A 27,571-nucleotide genomic window follows, 5' to 3' on the forward strand; every position below is an offset into this window, starting at 1 on the left:
ATTTACTGTATAATAATTATTAAACTGTTTATGTCCAACATTTTGGCTGCTAATTTGCTGCCATCTTCAGGAAAGTTATGAAAACTGCATGGTGGTGTTGGTAGTCAGGATTTGATGTCAAGTTTTTGTTTGAATTTTAGCCCCTTTTGAAACTGAGACTTAGGAAGTGACTTTCACAGTTGTATTAGTAAGAAGGAAGGTCTACCTTCTGAAAGTGCTGGATATCAAGTTCCTTATTTTGTGATTCATCTCTTCTCTCTCTCTCTCTTTTTTTGTCCACTATAATATATATATATAAAGTAACATGGTTGAAACTTGAAAGTAAACTTGTAGGTGAACAAACTAGTTAGTTTTTAGTGATAAGTTAAAGGCCTGGTAGCAACAACTGTGCCCTTAAAATTCTGATAATATTCTTTTCTTCTTTCTTTCTCTCTCTTTTTTCATATTTAAAAAGGAATATTGTAAAAAGATAGTTCTTAACATGAATTTTATTACAATTGTATAGAATTCCTGTCACAAGATGTACGAAGGAAGTACAGCCATCGAGCTTTGAGATCCTATAAACTGTTTGCTGGTATGTTGTGGTGATTGGTTTATTTCTCTTTTAATAAGTAAATACTTTAAATGTTTGACTTTTGTAAACTGTTTTTTGCTGTTTTTTCCCACTGTCATGTAGCTTTTTAATATTATGAACTTCACTATTATATCTGTTGTATTTAAATGTTGATACAAAATTTCTCTTCCTTGTAGTAGGTAGATATGAAACCTGTAGTTGACAGAGCACTAACTGAATTTGACCATTATATTATTTTATGTTTTTTGAGTGCCAAAAATCTTAAGTGTTTGTATTGGGGGAATTAACATTACAGTAATTATAATTAAAACCTCTCAAAATTTGAAGAAACTTTTGAAAGATGGGATAGAAGGAAATGAAATATTGCCAAACACTCCAGTTGAGAAGGGTCTGTATATTCAACTCTTTCTTCAAACTAAACTCCTCTTATTGTTAAAATAAAAACATAGATATTTGTAAACTAGTCATGATTATTGCTTGAATCATTTGTACTAGAATAAGATTAGCTAGCATAATGATTTCTTAATGCAGTATTTATGCTGAAACTAGGTTGGCTGTTTGTGGTCTTTTCAAGCATCTTTAAATTACAGTGTAAAACTTCACTCACCAACTTTTATTACAATTTGCAAGTATGTTTTAAGTATGGAGTGCACATCTGCATGTAAAGTTTAGGTAAAAGTAATAATTTTAAATATTTGAACAACTTGCACAGCAACACTATATTTGACATTTTGTCATTATATAACAATGTGTAATTTACAAATAACAAGTTCAGACTTCCATTTCTTCAGTTTTGAGGAGTCTTGCTTGTAATCAACACATTAAATAATTGTTCTGTCCATCTGTGAAAATGTAATAATACATTTTTTATTTACCATGTAATTTTATTACTAGTCTTTTAATTCAAACTATTGTGAGTTACCACATAAGAACTTTACTAATAATAATGTTTAGGTTTGAAAATACCAAGATTCAATGTCTAAAATGAGTATACAAAGGCTTCTAATATATTTTTGTGAATATAGAGTAAATAGTGATTTTAATTGTAATTTGTTTTTTCTCTTCATAAAGGTTAAACAAAATTTTAATGTGCAGTTTACAACACTTATGAGCAAACTGCAGATCTGTGAATTTTTTGATAGTTTTTGGCATTGTTTGTATGTCTGAAATTATTTCTAAGTTATATTGGAAAAATCCAGGAATTATATTGCAAGATAATTGGATAATTTAGTTAGACTTGCATATACAGTTTAACTATTAGCAAGATATTCCAGTGGTTAAAATCTTTTATTGTTGTTAAATGGTAATTTCAAGTTTAACTTGTTCAAACAAAGTATTAGTTTTTGTATTTTTTTTATAATTTGTAGATGCAAGTGGTGGTAACTTCTGTTGCAGATGTATGTTACTAAATATCAAACAGATTGAAAATAACTATATATAAAATGGAAATTTCTGGAAATCATGCTATTTCAAAAACAAAGGTACTAAGTCAAATGATTTTTTTAAAGGAAAAAATCATACACTCTTTAATGTGTTTTAACTAAGTTTCATACAACTCGCTTAAGCATTTCCTGTTTGAAAAGGAAACGAGATGTATGTGATGCCATTCTGATCTACAAAAGGTTAGTTTGACAGTGATATAGGATTTTGCTACATTTTACTCACTTTTTCCAAAGTAATTAACAGAACTTTTAATACTGATGAAATGTGTTCTCTGTATCATCAAAAAAAATGGAACTCTCTTTATTGTAGTAATTAAATAATAATGTGAGGAATAGTGGATAATTGGATAACTATAAAGGTAAGCTTAGTTGTATAGTGCATCTTAGTTTTCTGGTCTGTTGCCAGTTCCTAATATAGTTGTTGCCGTTAGATCTTTACTTATGATAACGGAAAATTATCATGAACGGTAATTGAAATGTAGCATTTAAATACTGGTCATAATAGGATCTTCCATATTATGGAGGGTTGAGTATGGTTCTTTTGGTTAGCATTCCAAATTGTGGTTGTGAGGGTTTGTGATTCACATACAAAAGAAATATAAAAATTTACTCAGTACTTTGGAGCTGTGGGTGCAATACAAGTGTTATTGTCAAGTCTTACTATTTAGTTACAGTAGCTTAAGAGTTGGTAATGGGTGTTGTTGGTAACTGCTTTCCCTTTAGCTTATCACTTCATAATAAAGGTTGAGCTAATGCAGAAAACCTTGTTTAAATTTTGCTTTAATTTCTACAACAGTGCAAGTTGTATTATAATATTTTCTAAGTAATTGTTATGAATATAACATAACAATATTTGATGCTGTTGTTTTTTTAACCATTAGTTGTATCTTGTAAAGATAAATTAAATCATTATTAATTTATCTACAAGTTTTGTACAGTTTGTTTGCAAGAATATTATAAGGCACACTCTTTAAGATTTATTTGTATATGGTAAAATATCACTAGTAAGCTGCTTTATGTGTCTGTACTGACTTGCAGTACTTATCAGTTTGCAAACTTGTTTGGTACTTTTGGTTTTCCATTTATAAAATAAATTGTAACTTGTGTATCAGGTAGATGGTAGCACTCCATATGTTGGGATGGCACAGATTGTTCATGAAAATGCTATTAAATATCTCCTCAATAAGTCTTCAGAATTTTATAATACAATGGCACCTTTAATAACAGTTTGTAATGAATGAGTTACAAGGTTTGGGAGTGTGTAGATGTCACAGCAAGAAGTTTGAATATCTTGTTCTTTCTTTTCTTCTTTTTAGTACATGGTAATTCAAAAACCAAAACAGTGGTGTTGGCCAATTTTGCTGATGTGACAGTTTAAAATGGAGTGTGTGCTTTTTTGAGTATTGTTAACTAGTAGTAATTTTATAAAATAATTAGTGTGAATGATGTTATCATTCCCCCTTGAAGCTAGCTTTCTCACAGAAATTTGCAGTTTCTTTACAGAGTTTAAGTATAGGGCAAAACTGGAATTACCAGCCATTAATAGATACAGTAAATACTGGAGTTGGGACCTCATATTTAGAACTTAGTTATGAATACAACCTTCCTATATTTATTGAAATATTGTATTAACATGTTGGCTTCCAAGCCTATTTTGCCAATACTTTCCAAGGTTCCACTAGTCATTTTACAATTACTTCAGAAGAGTGTATATGTAGCCATTGTGTCACAGCCAGTAAGTGGCCCTTTAAAAAGAAAAGAGGGTATGACTCACTACTAAATCACATGGAAGCCAACATGTTAAAATACAAGCAAATAAGTAAAGAAAAAGAAATTTCAAAAAGGAAGTAAATGTAGAAATGGAACTCGCATCATCCCTACATAATAGCACAGGCAAGAATTAACATCAATATAATTGTTTAATCACAGCCATGTTTTCTTATTTTTGGCTGTTAACAGCCTACTACACTGTGTGCCCGTGCTATTATGTAGGGTTGATGCAAGTGCCATTCCTTCTATTTTATTTGCATTGGTTTTGAAGGAATGGTTTTAAAAATGTGTTTCTGATGAATCATTCAGTTGTTAGCATTTCTAGTCATAAGTTATGGTTCTCACCTGATGATTCACTGCATCCTAATCATTATATATTGTAGTTTGTGTGTATGATTACTTAACTAAAGTTACATTTATTTCTAACCATTATAGTTAGCTTACTTTTGACCAAACATTTTTGATAATCTCAAATGATGACTGATTTCAGTTTTTATATTTTTTGTACAGTGAAGTTCTTTCACTCATCAAAAAGATTTTATAAACAGTTTCCTTGAATTTCAGTGGTATGCCACGAAGGAAAAGATTTGACCACTGGGCATTATATTACTGATGTCTACCACATTGGCAGTAGCAGCTGGCTTCGCTGTGATGATAGCACCATTACTGTTATCACTAGCTCCCAACTCCTCTCTCACTGTCCACAAAGAGTTCCATACTTACTCTTTTATCGAAGATTAGACACACTTTATCCATCAAAGTAAATTTTGTCTATCTGCAATATGTTGTCTTCCTGTATTTGATATACTTGAATGTGGAGTTACTGGTGAAGATTTTCACTAATGTTACTAGAACACTAACATTTGAACATGGTATGTGCATGTCTTGAGACAATGAGAAGAGAGCAGGGACCATTTTGTAGTAAGTGACAGTGTGGACTGGTGCAGTAGTTATAAAGTTGTGTGCGTTTATATTTAAATATATATCAGACAGCCATTCAAGAAGAACTAATTGCATGTTTTGACATACAAAAATGGCACATCACAGGATCCATTGAGATTGACCAACAGATTGTCTGCTTTTCTCTGCTTCAAATACTGCTTTTAATAAAAGTATTCAGATTTCAATGACATGCATAATTTGTAAAAATTGTACAGTGTCACAGACACACTTTTTCATAATATATTGTTTTTATCAGAAGTTTCTACACTATCTGTCTTCTGTTTTTGTAAGACTGAATAACTCTGGCCTTATTTTATTTTTAAGGGTATAGTCAGGTTCCAGTTGATTGAAATGTTTTCTTTGCAAAATGTCAAATATCTTATAAATGAAAATGTTAAATAGTTTTACTGAATTCCAACTCTTAATCATATGTTAATATTTACTTCTACTAATAAACTTGCTACATTGTAGTAATTAGTGCTCAAAGTTGGTATGATTAAATGTCCAAAAGATTTATTAGAGTAAGATGTCATGCAACAGAAGGGTCATTTCACTAGAGAGATGAGAGACTTTGTTATTTTGGGTGGGCACAGTTTAACCTAATGAAGTTGTAGCTGTATATTGTGCCATAACATTGCCAACCATGTCTGATTACCTAACATTATTGGATTGAAAATGTTATGGTACTCTACAGTGTTTGGAAATTAGGCTTAATCTCCTACCATCGTGTCAAGTATTGACCTGATGGTTTAACCATTGTGTTAAGATGTTGGCTTGGTGAGTTGACTTGATGGTTTATTACTGTCAAGGGAAATAATTACTTATCCCTTTGTCTTTTGAGAAGTTTAGTTCTAGTGGCTTACTACTGTAATGGAATAAAGATGAACCTGAATATCTTGTAATGCATTTGTTTTTAGAAGCCATTTACAATTTTATTTTTATTTGCTAATTTTCACCTATTTGAGATTGTTTTTTTTTAATTAATGGTTATTTTAGAAATCAGAATGAATTCAAAATTGATCACGTAACAATTTTGTTTTTGTAGATTTTGTTTGTGTAGCATAATGTGTCAGTTTTTTCTTTCACGAAACGTCTTATTTTATTAAGAGCTAGTTAATTACTGTTTAATTCTCTCCTCTATAATTTATCTTTTCAGGTGCCACTTGACTAACTGTCAAAAGAACATGCATTTTATCTGTAATCTTTACTGTTTTTTAGCTGTATATAATATCACATGCAGACATGTGTAACTTTTAATGAAAACTAATTCACACATTAATAAACAAGTTGTTTGATATATTTGTTTGTAACTTTGAAATGTGTGTAGTGAGTAAGTTGTGTTGCAATATGTGTTCATTATGTTCTTCAGATTGTTTAGGTCATGGTGTACAGTGTTCACTAAAGCCATTTTCAGCCTTAATTTTTAACTATATTAGCATATGTATCATCAACTTCAGTTGTTCATGATAAGTTAAGTATACTATATGTCTTCAAAGAACATTGGTAGTGCACATATTAGACTCCAAACAATTGAATCGTGGTACGTACATGTTAGAGATTATACATTCATTATGCTGTTTCTATTTTAATGTCTGTTGGGGCTCAAATTAGATGATTTTTACTTTCATTGTAGCAGTGTTATTGTGAAACCTTACATTCTTAGTGTTCCTTCAACAGGATTTTCAGTAACCAATTTTTGTTTACTGCTTTAAAGTAATTTGGGTGGTAGAAATAATTACTTAGTACTTGGTTAAAAATATAGCGTAATAGTTTAATTCTTTAAAGCATGATAAATGTTAAACATTTAACTTGGTACTTGGGTTTTATACAGGGTGGTTGATTTATATGGTAAGATACTAATTTTAAATGTTTATTTTAATGTGTTAGTATACAACAATGTTGAATGTATGTTTTTTGCTTTCAGACATTTTGCGGATAGTGATTAGTTTCCTAATTGATTGAATAAATAAACTAATAGCAGTTTTTTTCTTAATGTTGTATAAATAATGTATGTATTTTTTATGGAAATATATATTTATTTTTTGCATGTTTTAGTCTTTGTTGATACATTGAGGTAAAGGGTTCAGTCAGTTCTGCCTGTTCTTGCTATAACTTTTAGTGTCACATAAAGAATGTTTATCATTGAATATTTGAAGTTTAAAAATGTAAATGTACAATGTTAGATGTAGATTTGTGTGCATTTTGTACTTTTGTTGTTGTGTTAATGAATGGAGTTAATTATGTATTAATTTCAGTTAGTGTTGTTTTGACACTTGACTAGTTCCGACAAGGTGCTAGTCGTATACTATCAAGATGTAAATATGCTACCAAAAATACAAGAAAAATGTTTCATTTTAATTATGGTAAATTGTTTGTAGGATTAATAATAGAGATGAACAGTAATTAACATTGTGGATTATAGCTGATAGTATTTATGTAAAACTTTGGATGTGTAGATTATATTTAATCAAATAATTTTAAGATTTTTGTTCATGTCTTGACATTGATATAACTGAAATTTGAAAGTGTGTTAGACTTTATCAGTGTAACTATATATTCTTTGTAGATAAGTTTAGCAAAGGATAATGTAACCTTTAACTGTACTATTAGTTATATATGTATCAAATTAATGCTTCATTTAGTGATGTACAATGTTTTTAATGTGAAAATTTATATTAAATTTTGATAATTGATTTTATTATTTAAATGAAAAACATCACAGGATTTTTAACACAACTTGTGTATTTATGTACAGTTATAATGATTAGTCAGTATTAACTTGATATTCTTAACACAAAATTGTTTTGCTAAAAAAAAAAAAACTTGGATGGGACATATTGCTGAATAAAGCTTGCTTATCCTATAATAATGAAATGCTGATCATACAGTTTTATGGTATACAAATAAATATACATACATTCAAGAAGCGTGGATATGGATTTTGTTCTGTTTTTATTTTTTTGCATGGAGAATAAAGTATAATTTGTTTGGGTTATTGTTACAGTAGTTACAATTTAGCTCCAAAACTGAAATTTATTTCCAGAACCAACCATTTATTTCTATTTGTTAACAATAAAAAGCTTTTAATAAATTTTAGTTTAAACTGCAACAGTTTTCACTTATTTCAAATTTCACAAGATAATTTAAAGTACTTTTTATTCTTGCTGATTGTTTTCTTTATTATATAAAATATATTTTATTTTCAGGCAGGATGTACTTAATATAAATTTTACAAAATGTAGTTTACAAAAGAAAGTTTTGAGAGAACTGTTTTCATTATTAAATATTTTGCTATCAGGTTCTCATTTTAGGTTGTTCATGAGGGAAAAAGTTGAGCATCAAAGTACAGTGTTCTGAATTGAATTAACTTTCAGCTTGTTAGCAAATTTTATAAAATAAAACTTTAAACATGAAAATTACGTACTCTTTCTACATGATGTAGCATTTACTAATTTTGTTTTTATGAAAGGTGTTGGAATATCTTCAGTTAGATTTTGCAAGTTCTATGAATATTAGTAATTTTAACTTGAACTGTCATTTGTCCAGTTTGGTAGGTGACTAAAAATTTAATTTGTACTGGTGTTTAAATATGTTTTGTGTATATAAAATATAGTGTGTGTGTGTGTGGGGTCGATTGATGTGTTGAATATAAAGTACTATTTTTTTTTTTTTCCACCTTTCTATACTTAAGAATTGAATCAGCTCATTCACAAAGTAAAAAATGCTCTAATTATCCTAGTGGAATTTGTAATTAAATAAAACATTTTGAAGTATCCTATTCAGAAAGTTTATTTATTGAGATTATATTAAAACTTACATTAATTATAGTTGATTGTGGGGAATTTCCTGTTATTGAAATTTGTAAAATAAACCATTATGGAAATTATGATTCAGAATTCATGACATTAATTGAACCAACGTGAAAAACTAGTGTTGCTTGAAATACAACAGCATGAAAACGTTATTGAATAATAGAAACACAACATTTTCATGAGATATTAGTGACCATGTCTACAAATTATCAAGATTGTTTGTAAAGTCTGGGGTTTAGATATTTTAATTTTCACGGAAATTTATTGTTTTTTTGTTTTTTTTATAGAATAGTCCTGTATATAGGAAAGTCATTAAATTTATTTTTTGCAATTTCAGAAATAAAACAATGTCTAGTCTTATTCGTAAGAAAAAAAAAACTGAAACAAAGGTAAGATTTGTAAAGTGGGTCTTGTATTTATTCAGGTATGTGGACATTGCTGTGGTATGAATATTTAGTGATAGTCACTCAGGGTCTATATCTCAGCTTTGGTTTAATAATTTTTTTTTATATATATTGCATATGAACATAATCTGTGAATTACTGAAATTGTGGGTGTTACCTGCCAGAATTCTGTAAGAAAATTTTGTGCCTTTGAATTACCTTATGAAGTGTTAAGTAAATGAGAGTGTAGTTTTATACAAATTTTAGAAAGTGGTGCGAATGATTTCATTGGTTAAATCTCAATAAATATTTTTTATTTAATCTGATATTGTGCTGGTTTTGTTTGATAATACTTTGGTGATTGTTACTACATGGTATAGTTTTTTATAATATAAAATATCGGCATTTTAAATATGCATTTAATAAAAACATTCAAATTGTGGTGTGAAGTATAGCTAAAAACTGTTAATATTACTATTAAAATTAACTTCGGACATTGTGTAAAATGTTTATGCTCATAGTCATGGTTCCACATTTGTGAGAAATACTTTTTAAAATTAGTATATACATTAACTTTTTATATTTATGGAGAGAGAGGAATATTTGACTTTAATATTTTGTTTATTTTTAGTGGTTCATTGATTAAATGTCATGCGCACATTATTAAGTTTATGGGTGTGATGAATAATCTAAGAAGTAATGATACATTTTTTTACACGTTTTGTAAAATTCATCAGTACGATATGCTTCACACGCTTGTTTTTAACTTTAAAAATCTACCAACCAAACATTCAAGATAACCTCTAAACAAACTATTGTCTTAACCATTTTACTAACAGCGTTGTTTATATTACAAAATAAAAGGCTTGTGAATTTTTGGAAGATTTTCTCTGGTCTGTAAAAATATAAAACTAAACCTTTAGAAGATAAAACACTTAAATCTTTGTTCCAACTAAACATTGATAAATCGATTTAAATTTTAGGAACTTTTAAACGGTGGATTTTAGCCAAATGAAAGATTAATGTTCTGATGTTTTTATAGCAGTAACACACTTTCGTGTGATTTTTTAAAGGATAGTTACTTGTACACTATGAGCATAAAATAATTATTAATAAAGATATCTGAATAAAAGAGTGCATAAAAAAACAACCACCTTTTGACTGTTGTGTCCAGTATCGACGAGGCCATTAGTCAAGTATAAAGGCTCTTAAGACTAGTTGGGATACGACAGACAATAATAGTTGCAGGTGTCTATTAGCAAATCGCTACAGTAACTTTTTCGGTGTGAAATGGATTAACTTTAATATTAAAGTGTAATTCATTAATAGTAACACTATCTCGTTTATTTATTGTTTTTATAACTAATCTGTTCGACATACAGAAAAATTGGTAAACTAATTTCAGAAACAGACGCCCTAACAAAGTAAATACAAATTAATATGTATCATAGTTCAAACATTTGTAAGAAAAGTTACGTTCTTAAGAATCATCTACTTAACCTTACTTACTCTAAGGAACTGCGCCAGATGGCGCATATATTATTTTGACATTTATTAACACTAGCTGTACAAATTCATCCTGACGATATTTGAAATTCCAGCTTTATACTAGTAATTATATCAGAGTTCTACATGTTGAGTTAACTAGATGATAGCTGAAAACATAAATTTTGTTTTGTTAGTAGAACATTATTACTAAAAGCAGTATTTTTTTTCAAAATGAAATTGAATCTGTATTCAATGAAACAGTTTGTGTTGTGCAGTGATATTCCTATATTTATGAAAACTGCATTTCCTAAGATATGCGAAAAAATAGAAATATTTTTTTTAAAAAAACAAACTCTTATAAATTTCCATAAAGCTACTCAAGAGCTATCTGCTCATAGCTATCCCTAGTTTTGAATTCGTAGACTAGATGGAAAGCAGATAGTCAATAGTGCCCATGACGAACTGTTCAGATACTCTAGTCGTATTCTGGATCAAGAAGAAATGTTTTTTTGATAGTTAACGCTGAGAAACCTCGGGTAGTTAAGTATTTTGGCAGAGTAAAAGTAATAAATAAAAGCGTCATTTAATATCACTTCAGTAGTTGGTTTGAGCTATTTGATATATAGTAAGTTTTGTGAGTGTGTCGAAAACATTCATGCTAGAACTGGCTCTTAAAGCAAGTGGCGCTATCCACAATATTGTTTTGTTTCGAAACTGCTTTCTTTTCTCGGGCTCGAATATTTGTCTTTCTGTGAAACTATTTGTTTTTTGTGTGTGCGTGCTTGTGTTCAGTTTTTCTTTGTTGAGATGGAGAAATGCAGTGAAGATAATTGCATGATATATGTTCGTTACTGTGTTGATAGGCGACAAGACTAATAAGTTTCAGAAAAATATTTGCAAGGTAATATGTTATGCGCTAGATGGCGTACTTAAAGTTCTTTTGTGGAAGAGAAAAATAGTTCCTATGATTCTTAGCGCGCCACCTGTCTATCTCCCTGACGTCACGTTCCTTACTCGCAGTTTACTGAATGGAAGGTCAGCAGTGGGAAGTGTTGGGTGTTCTCGCTGCTTTCGGAGCGCTTTTTGGTGTAAAAGTCAGCCGCTTGTAGCTGGAGTAGCTCCGTACGATTTTGCAGCATGCCTAGACGTAAACAAGACCGGCCAAAACGGATGGAATGTAAGTAACTTTGATATTAAATCTTCAGATGCTGACATGGAGCAAGCCTGTCGCTCACGTCAGTCTCAGTTGATCGCTAGCTGACGTGACAGGCTGGAATGAATTGTTTTAAAGTTTAAATTAAAGTGTGATATTTGATGTATGGAACATGTGTATTAGAATAAACAAAATGTGTGTGGGATATCTCAGTTTTAGTGATGTATGAGACTCTCTCACTGCTAGATATTATTATTTTAATATACCAAATTTATATATGAAGAGCATGTGTTTTGTGTGACGATTTTAATATTTACCAAACAGGGGAAGTTATGAAAAGGTTATGCTATTCCTTAACGAGCTGGATCACTCACTTCTTAATCATATCTGTATATCTTATAAACATAGAAAAAAAACACGTAGAGTTTTGATGGATTCTTGTGTGATATCTCTAACTGTTTTACGGGTACCCATTCCTGCCTTGTTTTTACTGCGTCGTTCTGCCCCATCTATCAGTCAAACTTGGAGCTTCAAGCCCCGGGCTCCGTAATGGGCCTTTGCGGAATCACAGGGTGATTGCAACCGCGGATAGAAGTATGAACTAGCGAGGATCAAATAATCTCGAATTCTGTTTCAGATTTATGATTTGAACGCTAAAACATCTTCTATAAAGATGAAGCCTGAGCTGGATGACATAACAAGATGATTTAGGGCCTTTGTTGAGAATATAATAACTTGCCGGTTATAGTTTCTAGCGACTGCCGCATTTTTTTCTTCTCGTTGACAATAAATTATTTCTCGGAACAATGCCCAACGTGACCTTCTCGAGAACTGCTTGGCATTTTTCTTCATTATGTGATGGTTTATGTTTAGATTAAGTGTTTTTATTTGTACGATAAATATAAATAGACAGAATTGTTTTACCTTTCTTTATTATACTAATACTAAATTGTACCTTAGACGTTTCTTCTTGCTACTGGTAGATTCCCTTTGACGTGTAAAATTATATTAGTTATCTAGTAAAGACATCTGTTCATGTAGTCGGTACTGAGAGTTTCAAAAGAGCGTAAAATTTATAATAACCGGATTTTAATTGTGTCGTTTTCTGTTCTTGAAGTATGCTTAAAATATTGACATTCCTGTGGTGTATTACGATTCTCCTTAAAGCATGGTATTTGATAGTTGATTCTTGTGATGGTTAATAAAATAGATATTTGTCTGGATTTCAGTGTAATACATAACTTTTTTTAATTAGATTATAATTACATTATTTCTGTTTGCGTTTAAATTCCACATAAAAAGTCTAGTTTTGTGTTTTTGGAAGTGCTAAGCTTTGTTTATTACTTTTGTGGCAATTTTCTGCTCATAACACCAGAGGACGCCACTAACGTTTGACTTCGCATCATCTAAGATTAAGTGACGTTTGGACAGATGTCTTACAAGTTGAAAACTTGGTGTTAACTATTTGAAAACCTAGATTTATTTCATTTCTTGTCAGCGATGCATACTTTAATCGAAACAAGCTTAAACTGACATTTTTAGAACGTGTTAATTCCAATTACGTTACAGACTTATCACACAAAGAATAAGAACAAACTGTTATTAAAAATTAATGATGAACAACATAAATCGATAACATCATCACGTGAGACTACTTGTCTTGTGTTAACACGAATGATGGCGCTTGACAAGGGGCGAAATCCATTCAATTAAAGTAGTAAAAGAGATACAAGGTACGCAAATTAGGCACCTGAAGTACAAAAATTTCTATCTCAAAAGGATTACAATGCGTACTAAGCTCGCAAGTTTGAACGCGCCATGAACTTGCGTTTATTTATTGAATTCTAAAGTTATTGTACCAACGTGTGAGATATGAAATAAGTCATTTCAGCAGATTTTAAGTGTAAGCAGATAACAAATCAAAATCCTTTGGAGACTTATTATCAAGCTGTTTACTGAACATTCTGTAAAAGATATCAGAGTATTGTGAAACGTATTTTATAACTTTTATGTACTTGCCCTTCTATCAGGAAACTGCGTATTAGGGCCCAATACTGAACGGCAGATTACTATTAATCTTTATTCTTTCCACCGCGGAGAATCTAACCTCGGATTTTAGTGTTATTTTAATTCCTGAAGATTACTGATAACCTACAAGGGCATATTGCTGAAGGATACAAGACTGAAAAATGGCCTATTATGAATCAATAATTACTGAAGGATGCAAGACTGAACAACGACCTATTATGAATCAATAGTTACTTAGGATGCAAGACTGAACAAAGACTTGTTATGAATTAATAATTACTGAAGGATGCAAGACTGGACAATGATCTATTATGAATCAATAGTTACTTAGGATGCAAGACTGAACAACGATCTATTATGAATTAATAATTACTGAAGGTTGTAAGACTAAACAAGTATTGTCAAAAACCTCCTGAGCTTTACATAAGAAGGATCAGATAAACAGATGGTTTTTCTTGCAGCTAATCTTGTCACGATAAGTCTTGCAAGCCTAATCTGCAGGGAAACGTGTTATCTCTCACAAACCAAACATGGCCGCTTCTCTCTAGGATAATAAGGTGATATCCATGCGTCACGAGTCGCCTTCATCGGAAAGTTGAGCTTTCATGATGATTTATTTAAGTCTCGATTCACCGAGTGGCACCGCTAGACACCGCTGTAACAGTGTGACCTCCTTCATATGTTTGTGACTGCGTGGCTGCCAGACGTCAAAGTTTATTATGGATTAGCCGAGTAATTCGGAAAGGAAATGTGGTACTCATAAAGTACCTGTAATTGAGCCCAAGTGACACGCGTAGACCTCCGAAAAGAAGGATACGGAAAACCCAGACGACAAGCTCATCATTTTCAGCTACGTGATCAGTATTATCATTCTCTTTTGGACTAGTTTTTGACTCAAAAACCGAGATTGGCTCTTCTATTTGATCTCTCGGAAGACTGCTTGCTCGATATGGAAAGTTATAGCAGGTTTGTTTAACGATTTTAAGTGAATTGAAATAACAACTAAAATAAGACTTTTCTTTGTGAAAAATGTATTTTTCGGATACGCATATACAGTATTAGAAACATACAATATCAATGTGTTATTTTTGTACAGGTTGAACATCATCGCATCTTGAACTTTCTTCAAAGCCACACTTAACAGACCTTAAAAATATCAAGTAGACGTAAGAATCTGCCCTTGAGGTGTTTGTATTTCTTTGTGTATGGTGCAGATAGCCCAAACTACTTTGCGCCATAAAGTATCAGACAACCAATCATTCTTTGTGTACATGCTGTACTCTGTTAAAATCCGGGGCTCGACTCTGGCTATGAGCACAGAACAGTTAATCTATTATGTAGATTTACGTTTAACAAACAAACGAAAATAATGGATAAAAATGGTAAATTATTTTAAACCAAATTAAATCCACAACAAAGAAAAACCTGTTGCTTATGTGGTATTTTCAGAACCTAGTTAAATGACCACAAGTATCACACAATGTAAAGGCTTTGTACTGACAACAGAGTCTAAGTAAAATTACTGTATGTGTTAGGTTGTGGCGTAAAACACTTATTTGTATTTAAAGTCTTGAGTAGCATACAGTGGTCGTCGTCCATTAGACTTGACCACACAAGTACAGTCAGTAGTGGACGTAGAACAATTATAATAAGAGGTTTTGACTTTGCTATTCGACAGGGAAACTTTCCGTTCACTCTGACTCATTCTTTTCCTCTTTTTTTGGCCGCTGAAAGATTGTTGTGTCAGGTTTTTAAATTTTAAGCAAACTGTGTAAACACAGAAGATACATGAACGCATTTAATTCTCTACAAGTAAAGCTACACCTCAATGGATCACGCGTTGTCTCTACAAATAGAGGCTGTATAGGCGTTTATGGATCGTCCTGCTATCAGTAAAATCTACATGTTAGTGAAACTCTTCTTACAATTCAACATCGTAATGGATCGAAACTTCGTCACTTTACCAGTAAACTACACGATACTGGATCTAGCTGGTAGAAGCTACACTTTAGTAGATCGAAACGTCCTAATTCTACCAGTAGCAACTATAATTGATATATTCATATATAAGCTATGCTTTAATTAGTTGTTACGTCACTTTATCGGTAGAAGGCACAGAGACGTGTTAATGGATCAGTCACTAAAAGCTATACGATAATGTATAGAAGTGTTACCACCCGTCAGTAAAGCTAAACGTTAATAGGTTTAACCCCTCTACGTTTTCACTGGCACGGCATGGCCAGGTGGTTAGGGCACTGGACTCGTAATCTGTGGGTCGCAGGTTCGAATCCGTATCACACCAAACATGTTCGCCCTTTCAACCGTGGGGGCGCTATAATGTTACGGTCAATTCCACTTCTTGTTGGTAAAAAGAGTAGTCCAAGAGTTGGCGGTGGGTGGTAATGACTAACTGCTAAAGTTTACAGTGTAAACATTGCATCTCATTATAACTGTTACTATTTTGATACATGGGTTTTTATACATTTGATATCGAATGAACGCGTTCTAAATGTTGTAATTTGAAAGAATTCTTCCCCTATTATAAGCAGTATTTTGTCTAGAGTAAGATGTTTTGTTCTGGTATAGGAATTTTTACACCAGTATTCGGTACTGTATGCGTTTTAACCCGATTAGCACTCGTTTTCGGATTGTATTGATGTACGAGTTTGTACGTAGTTTAAGTGTACGAACTCTATGCCATTTTGCACTCGTATTCAGTATATTTCTGGTTCACGATTTTCACAACAAATTATAATCGTTTTAAGTATTGTTCTGACGTCCGGGTTTTACACCAGATGGCAGTCGTATTTACTGTTGCCCTTATATGCAAGTTTTATCGCAATGAGTTTTACTTGTGAGTAATTGAAAACGTATGTTATTCACAGTTTGAACATGTATAGTTATCAAAATACCTGTGCAAACTTGAGAAAAAACAATTATAAGCATATTTTATGAACTACATAATCAGGATTGGTAAAATGTCATTGATTGTGTTACACTGTTATAAAAGCTTAAATAATAGATCACTGATACTTAACAGTTTACATCTTAATCTTTGATCATGGTGTAATACGGCCAATGACATGTTGTGAATTTCAATTACGTAGTTCATAATCAGAATTCATAACATGTCATTGAACATTATGAACTACTTAACTGAAATTCAAAAGTTAAAGAATAAATCACTGATGCTCAACAAACAGCTTGTACCTAAAGTGTTGGACACCAGTGTACGAACTACATAATTAGGCTTAGCAACATGTGCTGATCATATTAGGGACTACATAAGTAGGAGTCGTAATATGTCATTTTTCATATTATGATCTGCGAGTATGTCTCTATTAGATGTCATCTTTACTACAAAATATTAAAAGTATTTCAATGTTAGATGCTACCTTCAGCACACGTTAAGAGTATGCCTATGTTTTGGTTTGTTTTTATTTCGCGCAAAGCTACACGAGAGCTATCTCTGCTAGCCGCCCCTAATTTAGCAGTGTAAGACTATAGGGAAGGCAGCTAGTCATCACCACCCACCGCCAACTCTTGGGCTACTCTTTTTACCAACGAATAGTGGGATTGAATGCCACATTATAGTCGCCCCCGCGGCTGAAAGGGCGAGCATGTTTGGTGTGACGGGGAATATTTGTGTTAGATATACTACATCAAGTGCATTATAAAAAACTATTGAGAACATTGTTATTAAGTTTGTTAATTGTTGTATCGTAACTAGTAGTTTGTAAGCGATCAATAACATTTTCCTGTCTGTAGTACCCCTAGCGGAATGTTTGGAAAAGTGACTATATTGTTTTGAGGACATTTCTCGGTGCGAAACATTAGATAACTCTAGGAATTAATCAAAACATTTAAAACAGGTAGGTGACTAAAATGTATTTTTATATTCTGGGATCATTGTGTGAACATACTAATAGAAGCTGATTGAACTTTTACCAATGACCTTGAAGAAGAGTTTTCAGCACTACCTAATGGCCAGTTTATCTTTTTCCGACTACATTTTATTTGCATTTTTTTATTTTTATCTCGAAATGGACTAGGTTTGTAACAAAACACAAAGTGGCATTGTCACCAAGATACAAAATTTTTTAGCTCAAAACCTCATTGGGATATGCGCCCTCTGTCCACCGTGAAGAATCAAATCCTGGATTTCAGCACTAAGTTTGTAAACGTAACATTGACCCAACGGAAGATACAAATAAGCAGTGTGAGGAAAGGCAGTTGTATATAAAATAGGCAGATAATATCATTCTCAGATACGAAGTATCCGCTGTGCGTTTACTATACAACCAACTTAGTGTACTTCGGATACGTCTTTCCAATTTTCCGAACATCAAGTGATTGATGGTTTTTACCGAATAGTGACGCACAGTCGTGAATGATAAAGATGGCGGACAGTTTTCCTTTGCTTATAACCCCTGATGTTGGTAAATAAATTAATGAAAAGGAAGGATATACTTGACAAATCTGAGTACAGTGGATGCCCATGTGGTATACTACTTGCTTTGCTAACTGATTAGAACTTGTATGTGAGTCATTTAGACATCGGTGTGTGTTAATGCCCTATTCACGAACTTTTCAGCGAAATGTAGAAAGCTAGAAAAATATATCTTTCAGACATTCTGATTCATGAGAGTCAACTGATGTATAAAGTGCTTTGAAGTGACATTGACATTTCAATTGGTATAATGAAGGTAACACAGTTGGATTAAATACTTTTAATGTTGTATGTTTTTCTTATATTAATTTGTTTTATTATTTAAGTTTTTCATCATCTTATGACCTTCTCAAGAAAAGTTATGTATATCCTAAAGCTGTTCGGGCCGAGCGTGGCCCAATGGCCACCATACTAGACTGTGGATCTGCAAGTTTTTGTTCACGTCCCGTTACCACAAAAAGAAAAGAAATTCGCGCTCCACAATTTGAGCCCGTGGGTGCGATATAAGGATGACGGCTAAACCTCACTGTTTGGTCAGAGAAAAATGAACCAAGAGTTGACGATGGATGCTGTTGACTAGCTACCTTATCTATAGTCTATTAGCAGAAAATTAGGGATGGCTAGCTTAGATAACCCTTGAGTAACATTGCATGAAAACTTAGTTATTTTTATTTTAACTGGTATTAGTATAACTGAGCTTTACGAGAAGTATGTTGTTTAATGTTTAGGTAAATCTTATGTTTGTTCTTTTATAATAATACTCAGAGTTTGTCTGCCCTAAAAATGTTGATAGTACCTTACTATCTAACTGCGCATGTGCGTGCAGTTAAGCAGGTGTAAACAAAAGGTTGGTGTTTAATATACATTAGCGGATATTTTGTACAACGATATATTAAAAGACAATCAGAGTTTTTGTAAATGTCCTAATGTCTAGCCATAGCATAACATTATAAGTTTTTGTTATTGACAGTATAAAGTCCTGTATTTCAGCTGTTGCAATAGAGATACTAATTTCACCGCGAATGTTTTGTAGGTTTCTATTAGTTGTGAAATAATAGCATGTAAGCTTTCCTTTGTAAATCTTTGTACGTCCGCCTGTTCAAGAATGTAGCGAACAATAGCGACTTAGAAGCTAGCTATCAAATGATATTATCTGTAATCGTATAGCTCAGTGTTTCTCAAAGCAGGGTCCGTTAGTTATGTCCGAATTGTATTCAAAATATTTTAAAATGTCATTTATAGAATAAGAAATATTTTTGTGCAATTAAATTTAAATTAATTAAAATATTTAACTTTGTAATACAGCTTTTCATTTACACGAAATTTTTGTTGTTTTTTTCAAATCAAAATCATTATTAGGTCTGGGGATCGCGAAAAATTAATTAACGGGGGTTTTCAGGTCAGCAAATTTTGAGAACCGCTGACACAGCTTACTTCGCCATAAACAATAGAGAACAGGTTTTTAGTGCTTGCATAGGTTAAAAAAGAGCCTAGAATTATAAAATCATGGCAGTTCTATTAAGAATTTATGTTGTCGCTCAAATTAAATAATCTGGTCATTATCAATATCCTAGAAACATGCGTAAGTTTGGAATGTTTTATCAAAAAAAAAAAACTTTCGTAGTGAAAACTCGCGGTGTTTTACTTTGTGACTCAGCTTCACTTCATTGATATATGGTGTTATTTCAGCCGTTATGAATTACTTGTTAGCTGTGGTGGGTGGTACTTTACATTTGTGGTCAAGCTGTTAAATCTATCTGCCACTGTCCCTAATTTGGAACTAATGTCCAGAGGGACTTTTGCCAGTGAACAGTACCCTATCACTCACCATTCATGCTAAAGGATTGACTGTAATTCTTATAACGCGCAATAGCTTAAAGTGCGGGAAATACTTGTGTTATTGTGCGGATTTGATCAAAACTTTCCATACTCAAAATTGAGAGGTGTTTGACAGATAGGTGGAGAAACGAATTTTGTACGTTTGGTACGAAAGTACAAGCGTTACTTGTAGATTGTAATAATACGTATAATTTGTATACAATCCACACTTATAATTTTTTATATTAGATATCACTAAATATCAAAGTTCTGCAAATGTGACGTATAAAGGTAATCAACGCTTTTACTTTGAGTCTCTAGAATGCTACATAAAATAACATGTTCGTTATTTTATTACAAACATAGATATCAAGTAACCTTAATGTGAATGTTTTAAGACGCTCTATCAAACAAAAACAAAGGACTTTTGTCAACTAGAACCACGTGACCTGGAAGACAGTACGTGTAAGAAAGCATACAAATAACCTATATACATAACACGACTATACATTAATATTCCTAAATGGGGCATTGTGAATGTGGAATAAAACTTTAAAAAATTTATATATTTGGGTACGCGAATAGACATGAATCTAGATAAATATATTACCCCCCGACATATTTCCTACTTGTACTTAGTCTGTGGGACAAACAATTTCCTGCAACTTAGATGCAAATAGGACATTGTTTGATCTTAAAACATCTTAGAACCCTGAAAACATAAATAAAAATAGCTGTATGTTAAGCGTTTCATTGTTATTTAAAAGTGCGTGGTTTCATTATTGGGTTTCGAATGGTTACTCTTGAACTTCTTCACAGAGGGGAAACTTAGGGTGTTGAAACGAAACATTTATATACAAAATGAGGTTCATTTCTTATTTATACAGCTTTGATAATAAGCAAAGACAGTTACATAGATATGAAATGGTCGCTCAGGACATCAGACACAGAAAAATACTGTAGTTACGTATATAGAGAGGAAAAAAGTTATTTAATTGTCTACCTAACAGATTATCTAAGTAATTAAACAAATTACTGATAATTACATTTCTGACTGTCTTATTTGTGGTAGAGAATACATACTTAACATTCCAAATTGAACTAAATAAGTGATTAGCAAACTATAAATGAAATACCTATAACTTCGGACTCGGTGTAACTTTCTAGCAAACTAACACAATTGCTACCCTAACACAACTTTTATTTCTTATTGCTTACACTGCTATATGGGGCCTGGCCTGGCCAAGTGGTTAGAGCGCTTGAATCGTAATCTGAAGGTGGTAGGTTTGAATCCCTGCCACACCGAACATGATCGCTCTTTCTGCCGTGGGAATGTAATAATGTGACGGTTAATCCCACTATTCGTTGGTAAAAGAGTCGCTCAAGAGTTGGCGGTGAGTGGTTATGACTAGCTGCCTTCTCTCTTATATCGTGGTGGTCATGCTGCCACAATGTGAACTTATCTACCACGAGGCTTAACGTTCAGTGGATAAAAAGGAAAAGTAGTTGCATCAGTGGGTTTCGTGTTTTCTCGGCTCAGTAGTATATTAACCAATATCCTATTGCCAGGGGGTACTAGGTTTACTCATGTAAAGAACTGCTTTATCGCCTGAACTTATCTAATGAAAAAACGTATTCAATCTCCATATAAAAATGATGCACCATACCACCAGGAGTCTAGACTTTCCTGCTGCAACTAAAATAAATTTGTGATGTTGAATTGTTCATTAATTATACGGGATTTGTAAAAGTTTTATTTGTAGAACTTGTACTGAGAGAAATAAAACACTTTCCTTATCTGTTAAACCGTTTCAAGTGCCTGATCTAATAAATTGTGAGAGATGTTACTCTCTAACGTTATACAGTAGGAGTGACTTTTTTTTTTTTATTATTGAAAATACGTGTTAGGAAAGTTTGGAGGAGAAACATACATGTTGCACTACGGTTGTATTTTTCAAATAAATTTACTTCTACAACTGTAGTTCATGTCAACAGCTGGCGTTTCTGTGTTGTGTAAGGTAGACCGTTATTTATATATTATTAATAGTATTAGTCATACAGTTTATTATATCGAATATCATTACAATTTACTTTATTTTTCTTAGTTTTCCACATAATAAGTATTGTTTTACTGTAAGTTTAACATATATGTATTTAATATTAACCCGAACCCTTTAAATTTCAGCAGATCTTGGGATTACGGTAAAAAAATATCGTTAACAGAGTTAATACCTTTAAAGTAGAAACGTAAGAAGGTTGTGTTTAATTGACTATGTTGACGAACTGGTTTAGGACATAGCATGTTCTGACCAGAAGTAAATATGAAGTAAGTGGGTTGTACCTTTCAACCTTATTCTTATGGATAATCCAAACGTTTTGCGTTGTTGTAAAAAGAAATAGAATAACATCATACAGTACTATGTAGTTATTACCAAAAGCGAATGAGAAGAGAACAGTTTTATACTGGCAGGTCTGACTAATCTGTACAATATTTCCCATTCTCAAACTTAAAGCCTAGTCGATAAATATATTATTTCCTTACTGACTTTCAGTGTATAAATTATTACGAGTCTAGAATAAGTATCCAATTGGTAGAGTTTCACTTTTTTTTTATAGTCAAAGCGTGAACCAATGCACCATAACCGATAATATTTCTGAATACTGCAAAATCAAAGGCTTTACGTAAATAGTCAATGTTGCAAAGGTCTTTCGTATACGATGATCGTTGTATTCAAATCATGAACATTTTATGTGAAGTTTCAGTTCGGGTTCATAGGTCATCTTGTTTCATTCCTATATAAATTAAACAACCCGAAAGTTAACAGTCCATCATTAGATCACAGTTGTAATGTTAAATGAATATACAATTTCTTCCACGACAGAACACTTCACCATAACGTGTAAACTACATGTTATAGTTTCTTAGTGCGATTCTGTCTTTCAGCCATCGTAGTTATTGTCATTTTAAGTCCAATTCATAAAACTAGCAATCCCGACAGATCGCCATTTCCCCGTTCCCAATATGTAGGATTACAGAAGTTTCATGGTAGTTTCAAAATGAATTTTTATAACTTTCCCTTTTCTCTGTTACCATGATAACAAAACTAAAATGTAATAGCCAGGTCATCTGTTTAATATTCTGTTAAGTTTGATGAAACACTTACTACACAATGATGAGTGCTGGTGGTAAATAAGCAAATTGGAAAGGGAAAGAAGTTTTAATGCTATGTCTTCAAGTAAGTGCTCCTGTTGTGTTCGTTACCTTGCGTAAGGACACGACATGGCCAGATGGTTAAAGCGCTCGGCTCGTAATCTGAGGGTCGCTGGTTCGAGTCCCTGTCGCACCAAACATGCTCGCCTTTCAATCGTGAGGACGTTATAATGTTATCGTTAATCTCACTATTAGTTGGTAAAAGAGTAACCTACGAGTTGGCGGTGGGTGGTGATGACTACTTGCCTTCCCTTTAGTCCTACACTGCTAAATTAGGGCTGGCTAGTGCAAATAGCCCTCGTGTAGCTTTGCGCGAAATTAAAAAAACAAAACAAATTACCTTGTGTGAGAGGTCGCTGTCAAAATTTCTTCGCTGTGAATGTTAGTCAAACTACTATTCAGTTGCAGCTCTATTAGTTTGATTTGGGGGAGGGCAGATAGCCAGTTTGAGGTAGAAAAATTAATAATTTCCTGTCGGTGGGTGTCACAACTTAAAGAATTAGAAGATATTCAAATACTGTATCTTAGGTGGAGGCAAAAGCCTCCGATGTGGGGTTCTGCCCCTCACGCTACTCTGGTGGATACAGCCTTGGTACTATTGGGAATTTGTCGTTATACAGAAATTGAATAATTTAAGCGTTTTATTTAAATACAGTTTTTCTTCGTTATGTTTGTAAGATATGTTTATGTAAAGCAGGCTGTTATTGAAAAATATTTCCTTCAGTTTAATGACATAATATAACGTTCTATACATGACGTCAGCCAGCAGCTTCATTATAATGTTTGTTTGTTTTGAATTTCGCGCAAAGTTACACGAGGGCAATATGCACTATTATAATGAACATATAACTGAGTACTCACCAATTATCATTAAAATACTTTAGTATATGATTAGCGCGATATAACAACAACAAAAAAAAACAAACAAAAAAACTCGAGTGTTGAGATTTTTTACCACAGATCTACCCGATTAAAATTAATAAGCCAATCTGTGAAAACACGATAGTGACGAATTAAGTCACTTTCTCTCTCGTATTTTCAGCGTGTCAGCTAGTGTGAAACAGCTTAACAAGAGGTGGTATTAAAATTTGCATTGGTCCGGCATGGCCAGGAGGGTTAAGGCGTTCGACTCGTAATCTGAGGTGTCGCGGGTTCGAATCCCGATCGCACCAAACATCGCCATGGGAGCGTTATAATGTGACGGTCTATCCCACTATTCGTTGGTAAAAGAGTAGCCCAAGAGTTGGCGGTGGGTGGTGGTGACTAACTGCCTTTTCTCTAGTCTTACACTGCTAAATTAGGGACGGCTAGCACAGATAGCCCTCGAGTAGCTTTGTGCGAAATTCAAAAACAAATAAACAAACAAAATTCGCATTATAGTAAGCAGAGATAATATTAGCGAAAAAACTCCTCAAACTATTCAACATTAAACGTTCTAACCACAAAACTTGTTTCTAGATTGCTTAACAACAAATATTAGCGAAATAACACTCCAAATTGTTCTACATTAAACGCGCTAATTAGAAAACTTGTTTCCAGATTGTTTAACAATAAATATTAGCGAAATGATACTCCAAACTGTTCTACATTAAACGCGCTTATTAGAAATCTTCTTTTCAGACTATTTAATAACTGTAATATTAGCGATATAACTCCCTAAACTGTTCCACATTAAACGTGCTAATTAGAAAACTTGTTCCAGATTGTTTAACAACAAATAATGAAATAACACTCCAAACTGTTCTAAATTTAAGAAATCTTCTTTTTAAACTATTTAATAACTGTAATATTAGCGATCTAACTCCCCAAACTGCTCTAAATCAAACGTGATATTGGATAAATAAATGGCTAGTCTGTTTTACATTAAATCGAACAATAAAGAAATTTGTGATTAAAATGCTCAAAATTACTGTGATAATGGGGAAATAAATCACAAAACGTTCTACACTGCATGTGATCGTAGAACCTTGTGTTCAAACGGTTTGATACTGATTAAACGATTTCAGGAATAAGGGCTTACATGGCAGGTTTTTTGATAACATGAAAGCAGTAAACTCTGTTTTTCTTGAGATGTAATAATAAACGTGATAATAAGAAGACGTGTTCATCTTATTCTTCCACAGTTATTCTTATAAGTAATAGTTTCATTGTTTCGTTATTTTTGAAACTAATTTACGAACTTAGAAATGTCAATTTTACGTGATTTTTGGTCTTCATTGCTAACTAAACATTTTCTGATTGGTATAGTTTTGGTCGTAGTTGACAGCTGAGCATTTTCTGATTGGTATGTATTGGTCATGGTTGTAAAAAGTATTTTATGGTTAGTGTAGTTTTGGTCATGGTTGTAAACTCAACATTTAGCGGTTCGTCACAGGCTGACTTTTCGGATATTCTACTATGATCACATAATGAGGACAACATTTTCTTTTATCTTTTTTATAGACTGATATTTCGAATGTTTTACTCCATTTGTAGGGCTAGGACAACGTGTTTTAGCTCCGTTACTTTACATTGCCTATAGCAGTAAGATAAGTTCAACAATATTTGACTTGCATATGTTTGGCACGAGGATGAACCTTTTCACCCTCTAGCTCTCTTCTGACATGGTACTGTATATACACAGCATGTGCTGATGGATTTGCTTAAGAAGTTTGCTGTAGAATATGAGAACTTTGTACCTGTCGACAATGACTTGAAGAAGAGCCTAAATTTAATTTACCTTTATAATATGAGTATAAATAAACCCAACAGTTAATAAAACAAATAATTTTCTCCGAACAAGCACATAAAAAACTAATAACAAACAAATAGTTTACGAGTGAAATGTTAGGGTCATAGTATAAGATTTGTTTCTTTGTTTATAACTGAGCTACAACCCTTGGGCTACCTATCGCCGTTTATAAATTTGAATTGTCGACCAAAGAGAAGCCGAACAACAGGCAGCACCAACCACCAGTTTTTGACCAAAGAGACTGACCCAACGACTGAAAGGGCGAGCATCTTCGGAACCGGGTTTCAATCCAACAACCTGCAGCTTGAGAGTAGAGCCCCCTAACAACCGTGCCAAAGGAAGTAGTTTAATTGTGTGTATTTTGTTCATATATATATATATATAGTTAGGTGGTTAAAGCCCTCGAATCGTAATCTGAGGGTCGCCGGTTCGAATCCTTGTCACATCAAATATCCTTGCTCTTTCAGCCGTGTGGACGTTATAATGTTACGGTCAATCCCACTATTCTTTGGTAAAAGAGTTGGCGATGGGTAGTGATGACTAGCTGCCTTCCCTCTAGTCTTACACTGCTAAATTAGGGACGGCTAACTCAGATAGTCATCGTGTAGGTTTGCGGAAAATTCTAAAACAAACAAACAAACAAATCTTCCTCCAAAAAACAGTTTTGAATAGTACTTTCTTCTTGCTATGGATTCGTAGATATTGTGTGTATGTAATTAATCTTTGAATATAAAAATGATTTCTTTGGCAACCATGAAAAGTTTGTAATAAAACTGTAGTGGTTGTAATTTATTACAAATTAAAAATTTAAAACGAGTACAAAGTTAAAGTAATTGTGCAAGAAATAAACTTAATAATAGGAATAAACGACCTTACAACATCAGAATGTTGCTTATATTCAGACCTTCAACGTTTCGCTTACAACTCCTTCTGGTGCGTTCATTAAAACAGAATTCGAAACCGGTAGTGCGAAGCTTCGGAGCTGTTAGTTTTGTTTGTGTTGTATTGAACTAAACGTGTAAAACGAAACATTGAATATTTAATTAAAATAAAAATAATATTTTGGTGTAATAAGGTCGTTTGCTTTTAATATCAGCATGTTTTCTATACACCCAACTTCATTACAGGATTTAATTAAATAATGATTTTATTAAAAACAGGGTCTAGCCGTAAAAAGAGTACATGTTTTAACATTCTACATCACCATCTTTAAGAATAAAAGATAAAATTCCAACAAGACTTGTATAACTACACCAGTAATTTGCATACTTTTAGCGACATCTATACTTCAACACACCAAAGAGTTTATAAGACAAATGTACGGTTCTACGTTTCATTTAAATCTGTACGAACCTCTCTTTTCATCACAATATTGTTTCTATTGTTTCTTTAATATTAAGTTAATATTTTAACGCCACCTAGTTCATCAGTTTAACATTATTTAAGATGTATTTGCGACATCTTCTGCTAAGGACAAATCATTTACTTTATACTTTTCTAAAGTATTTTTATGTTCCTTAATCCCGCATTTCACATTTATGCACGTTTTTTTTCTGCATAACCGACCACAGGTGTAAATAATTTAATAAATCCCACATTTATCAGTTTCCACTTTATCTTTCGCACCCATGAGATAATCATTTGAACTTACTACACGGAGATAAAATTGACATATAGCAGTTTCGTACATGAAAACATTTTAAGTTTGTTGCTCTGTTTTTCATGGGTCGCCCGCTTGTACAGCAGTAAGTCTACGGATTTACAGCGCT

The 27,571-nt window shown here is 32.6% G+C and overlaps 1 protein-coding gene and 1 pseudogene across 2 annotated transcripts in view; both read left to right on the forward strand.

Annotated features, from left to right (window-relative positions):
* Positions 1–9,251, forward strand: part of LOC143240837 (uncharacterized) — a 36,118-nt gene extending 26,867 nt beyond the window's left edge. The window contains exons 13-14 of the mRNA XM_076484003.1: positions 506–574; positions 4,351–9,251. Coding sequence (XP_076340118.1) covers positions 506–574; positions 4,351–4,550 — 269 coding nt within the window. The 3' untranslated portion in view covers positions 4,551–9,251. The remainder of the gene's footprint in view (positions 1–505; positions 575–4,350) is intronic.
* Positions 9,252–11,419: 2,168 nt separating this feature from the next.
* The window catches only part of LOC143238151 (protein tiptop-like), a 79,312-nt pseudogene continuing 63,160 nt past the window's right edge, over positions 11,420–27,571 (forward strand). Inside the window, exon 1 of the transcript XR_013020432.1 lies at positions 11,420–11,588. The product of XR_013020432.1 is annotated as a protein tiptop-like (transcript). The remainder of the gene's footprint in view (positions 11,589–27,571) is intronic.

The sequence above is a fragment of the Tachypleus tridentatus genome, chromosome 13, assembly GCF_004210375.1.
Source record: "Tachypleus tridentatus isolate NWPU-2018 chromosome 13, ASM421037v1, whole genome shotgun sequence".
Classification (NCBI taxonomy): Eukaryota; Metazoa; Arthropoda; class Merostomata; order Xiphosura; family Limulidae; genus Tachypleus; species Tachypleus tridentatus.